This window comes from Mandrillus leucophaeus, unplaced genomic scaffold, assembly GCF_000951045.1.
Source record: "Mandrillus leucophaeus isolate KB7577 unplaced genomic scaffold, Mleu.le_1.0 Scaffold206, whole genome shotgun sequence".
Classification (NCBI taxonomy): domain Eukaryota; kingdom Metazoa; phylum Chordata; class Mammalia; order Primates; family Cercopithecidae; genus Mandrillus; species Mandrillus leucophaeus.
The window spans coordinates 1,996,256-2,000,609 of record NW_012102099.1 but is presented as its reverse complement, the minus strand read 5'-3'; the positions used below and the strand labels follow the sequence as shown (position 1 = coordinate 2,000,609).

Sequence of the window (4,354 nt, the reverse complement as noted above, 5' to 3'; positions counted from 1 at the left end):
CAAATTAAAACTTCAGGTCCACATTCACACTGGGCACATTTCAAGTGCTCAGTAGACACATGTGGCTAGTAGCTACCATATTGAACAATACAGATAGGAAATATTTCCATCATGGCAGAATGTTCTATTGGCAGTGCTGGTCTAGAAGAAAACAGGAATCAAGTAGATACAATGAATATTCTTTAATTCATATCCTCTGGGACCAGCTATGGGTCAGCAGACTAGGAGCTATTTGCAAGGTTTAGATTATTACCACCTACTGGTCCAGTCTGTTCTTCCTAGGATCCCATGATGCAGGATCCCATGATGTTGAGGCTCAAGGTTGGAAGAGAGGTGTCAGACTGCAGAAGTTGATTCCAGGCTTGTATTTGTGTCTGTTAATTTTGATCTTACAGGTACATACTTGGGATCCACACAGCACTTAGCCTCAGTTTTGCATAATATATAGTATACTTCACTTTTTTTACATGTTGTTCTGCACCTGCCTGACTTACCCCAACATTTCGTGACTGAAAACAAAAGGGAAGAAGAGAACAGGGTCAGTTTTGAAAGAAAGCAGAAGGGTGGGAAAGGGAGGGGCTAAAGCCCAGTAGAGGAGTAGGAGGGAAATGAGGAGGTCTGTGAGGGAAGAAGCTCTTACACAGGATCCCCTAAGTTTAAGGAAGATTATAGACCACTACACTTTCTTCCTTCACTCATGCCCCCTGTTAGAACCCCCAGAGTCCCCCCAACTCAGTGGCATGGGACCTACTGGGTAGCTTCCCCTCCTTGGCCAGCTCCTTGGGAGGGGGAAGAGGACCCCTCTCCCAAAGGTTTTATCTCCCCCATATTATAATGTACCCAGGTGCCCAGTAGCAATTAGCCACCTTTTCTCGTTGTTCTTCAGTATCCCCTCTGACCATATCAATGAAAGGTGACAGGAATATTAAATAAACTCATTTGAACATCTGTAAGGCTTCTAGGGCACCTGTAAAACTCCCAAGAACATCATACTGCCTTCTTCACAACATCCTGGGACTTTTCTCTGGCCCCAACCAGTTAAGGGAATTAGAAATAGCTACTCTGGGGAACCTACAACCTAGGGCAACCCAAATAATTTGAGGTTGCATAAAAAAGTGGAATCAGAATCCTCAATCAGAAATTTGAGAACCATTTTCCTAGAGGCAACAAGAGATCAAAATTCAAATCCTTTCAAGAAAGATTTTTGAAAAAGTCCCCATTTTCTCTATACTCCATACCCAAGTCTCTGTCTTTACACTCTATCCCCTCCTCAGGTCATCATGTTCAGATTTTCCAGAGCTAACCAGAGATAAGGTTGGAGTGGTCAAGTACTGGGCACTGGGAAGATCATTTAGTACCAGAGAACTCAAACTTCCCCATGACTAGAGGGACTACCTAAAGGCCTCAGTGAGCTCTACCAGGCCTTTCTCCCAGCCCAACCTGTCAGAGCCCCCAGAGTTCTCTGAACATGCATCGGGTTCCCTGACTCCCATCCCCTTCTGGAGATCCTGTTTACCTGGGGTGACCTGGGCCAGGAGCAGGGTAACAGTCAAAAGCAGAAGAAGGAGCTTCATGAATGACGAGTGATCAGGGAGGGATAGGAGGCTTCTCAACTGGTAAAACAGAGAGAGGACTCCATTCTGGGCAGTCCAGACTGGTATTTATTGCCCTGAGGAGCATGGGCAGAGCCAAGATCAGCGAAGCAGAACGGGAACAGTCATTGAGATCAGACAGGTAGGCAAGGAAAATATCAACCACACTGACTGAGGAGGCTGGGAGAGCGGAAGGGAGGTTAACAAAGAGAAGATACAGCCTTGCCTTTGAAGAATTTTATAGTACAGCTGGAGAACCAAGAAGGGGGAAAATAGTTTCATCACTAATTTGTTTTTCATTAATGAGAAAAAAAGAGGTAAGACAAAAAAGGAGTGATACTTCTGTGCGCCTTGGCTTCTTCCCAGCAACAAGGGCATCTTAGGATGTCCCATATGATGATGATTCCTTATAATACCAAATGAAGGGCAGAGCAGGGGAAAATACCTTAATAGCTGCATGGCCATTACCACTGGAAACCAGAATGTCAGAATTCATGGAGTGGAATGAGCAGGAAAGCCATAGCCCTTACTTTTAACAGTACATGTTTAATAGGAACAAGTAACACCCTCATAGGTAGCAAAAGAAAAGCCATTTATTATTGTTGTGGTCTTTTTTATTATTATTTTTATTTTTTTTGAGACAGAGTCTTGTTCTGTCACCCAGGCTGGAGTGCAGTGGCACAATCATAGCTCACTGGAACCTCGAACTCCTTGTCTCAAGCAATTCTCCTGCCCCGGCCTCACAAAGTGCTAGGATTAAAGGCATGAACCATCATGCCCAACTTGGTCTTTCTTAAAAAAAATGGTAGATTGCCCCAGCATTTTGGGAGGCCGAGGTGGACGGATCACAAGGTCAGAAGATCGAGACCATCCTGGCTCTCTACAAAAAAATACAAAAAATTAGCCAGGCGTGGTGGCAGGCCACTGTAGTCCCAGCTACTCGGGAGGCTGAGGCAGGAGAATAGCTTGAATCCGGGAGGCGGAGGTCACAGTGAACCGAGATTGTGCCACTGCACTCCAGCCTGGGCGACAGAGCGAGACTCTGTCTCAAAAAAGAAAGAAAGAAATGGTGGATTGCAATCTTGGCCCTTCTTCACCCCTACTTGAATTCACACATTTGTCAAGGTCTCATCCTAGAAGAACTCTATTTCGTTGTCTCTTCACTTTGGCCTTGGCATGTGCTTTTCTTTGGCTAGTGATATGTGGGCAGAAGTGACAGTGTGCCAGTTGTGAGCCTACGTTTTAAGAGATGATGAATGTTTTCATTTTCCCTTCTGTGCCTCTGCCATCACTATGAGAAGAACATGGCCCAGTGGTCCAAGGAGGATGAGAGATATGTGGGGCGGAGCTACTCCAGGTGACTCACAGATCTACAGTGAGAAATACAGCTGCCCCAGTCACTCCAGCCTCAGCAAGGCAATCTAGCCAAATATAAAGGAGTGCTGTTTTAAGCCACTGAGGTTGGGAGTGGAATGTTACATAGTAATGGCTAACTTATACATAAGGCCAGCAGATAGATCAGGAAAGAGTCAAGTGCTTTTTAGGACAATAATGGTAAGGTCTATCTTTCTTCTTTTTTTTAAGACAGAGTCTCGCTGTGTTGCCCAGGCTGGAGTGCTGTGGCACCATCTCAGCTCATTGCAACCTCTGCCCCCCGGGTTCAAGCAATCCTCCTGCCTCAGCCCCCCGAGTAGCTAGGACTACAGACACGCGCCACCACACCCAGCTCATTTTTGTATTTTTAGTAGAGACGAGGTTTCACCATGTTGGCCATGGCTGGTGTCGAACTCCTGACCTCAGGTGATCCACCCACCTCGGCCTCCCAAAGTGCTGGGATTACAGGCATGAGCCACCGCACCTGGCCTAAGTCTATCATTTCAAAATGGACAGAAGCAAAGACAAACTGACAAGAGGAATATCTTCTTTCTAACATGGAAGAAAACAACAAGCCAGGAGCAGAGGCTCCTGCCTGTAATTTCCACAATTCGGGAGGCTAAGGTAGGAGGATTGCTTGAAGCCAAGAGTCTGAAACCAGCCTCAGCAACATAATGAGATTCCATCTCTACAAAAAAAAAAAAAAAAAGTTTTGAATAGCCGGGCACGGTGGGGCAAAGCTGTAGTCCTACCTACTAGGGAGGCTGAGGCAAGAAAATCACTTGAGCCCAAGAGGTCGAAGCTACAATGAGCTAAAATTGCACCACCACATTCCAGCCAGGGCAACAGAGACTCTGTCTCCAAAAACAAAAAAAAAAGACAAGATAAATTTTCTTGTTGTCTGAAGAAAAATTAATGCTCTGGACCAGAGGTCACGAGACTTTTTCTGTAAAGCCCAGATGGTAAATACTTTAGGATCTGCAGGCCACAGCTATCACAACTACTCAACCCTACAGTTATAGAACAAAAGTACCCACAGACAATATATAAGCAAATGAGTGTGGCTGTATTCCAATAAAACTTATTTATAGACACTCAAGTTTAAATTCTGCATGATTTTCACATCTCTAAATGAAATTTGATTGTTTTCAACTATATAAAAATGTACTGGCTGGGCATGGTGGCTCATGCCTGTAATTCCAGCACTTTGGGAGGCTGAGACAGGTGAATTACCTGAGGTCAGGAATTCGAGACCAGCCTGGCCAACATGGTGAAACCTCATCTCTACTAATTAGCCAGATGTGGTGGTGAGCGACTGTAATCCCAGCAACTCGGGAGACTGAGGCGGGAGAATCGCTTGAACCTGAGAGGCGGAGGTTGCAGTGAGC

At 45.4% G+C, this 4,354-nt stretch overlaps 1 protein-coding gene across 2 annotated transcripts in view; it reads right to left on the bottom strand.

Annotated features, from left to right (window-relative positions):
* Positions 1-292: 292 nt before the first annotated feature.
* The window catches only part of DEFB121 (defensin, beta 121), a 7,948-nt gene continuing 3,886 nt past the window's right edge, over positions 293-4,354 (bottom strand). Inside the window, exons 1-2 of one of the 2 annotated variants that reach the window (XM_011979818.1) lie at positions 1,517-1,689; positions 293-509 (exon numbers count right to left, since the gene is read on the bottom strand). In XM_011979818.1, the coding sequence (XP_011835208.1) occupies positions 337-509; positions 1,517-1,574 (231 nt within the window). In that variant the 5' untranslated portion in view covers positions 1,575-1,689 and the 3' untranslated portion in view covers positions 293-336. Of the gene's footprint in view, positions 510-1,516; positions 1,690-4,354 lie in introns of those variants that run through there. The other variant, XM_011979819.1, reaches the window with a different exon arrangement.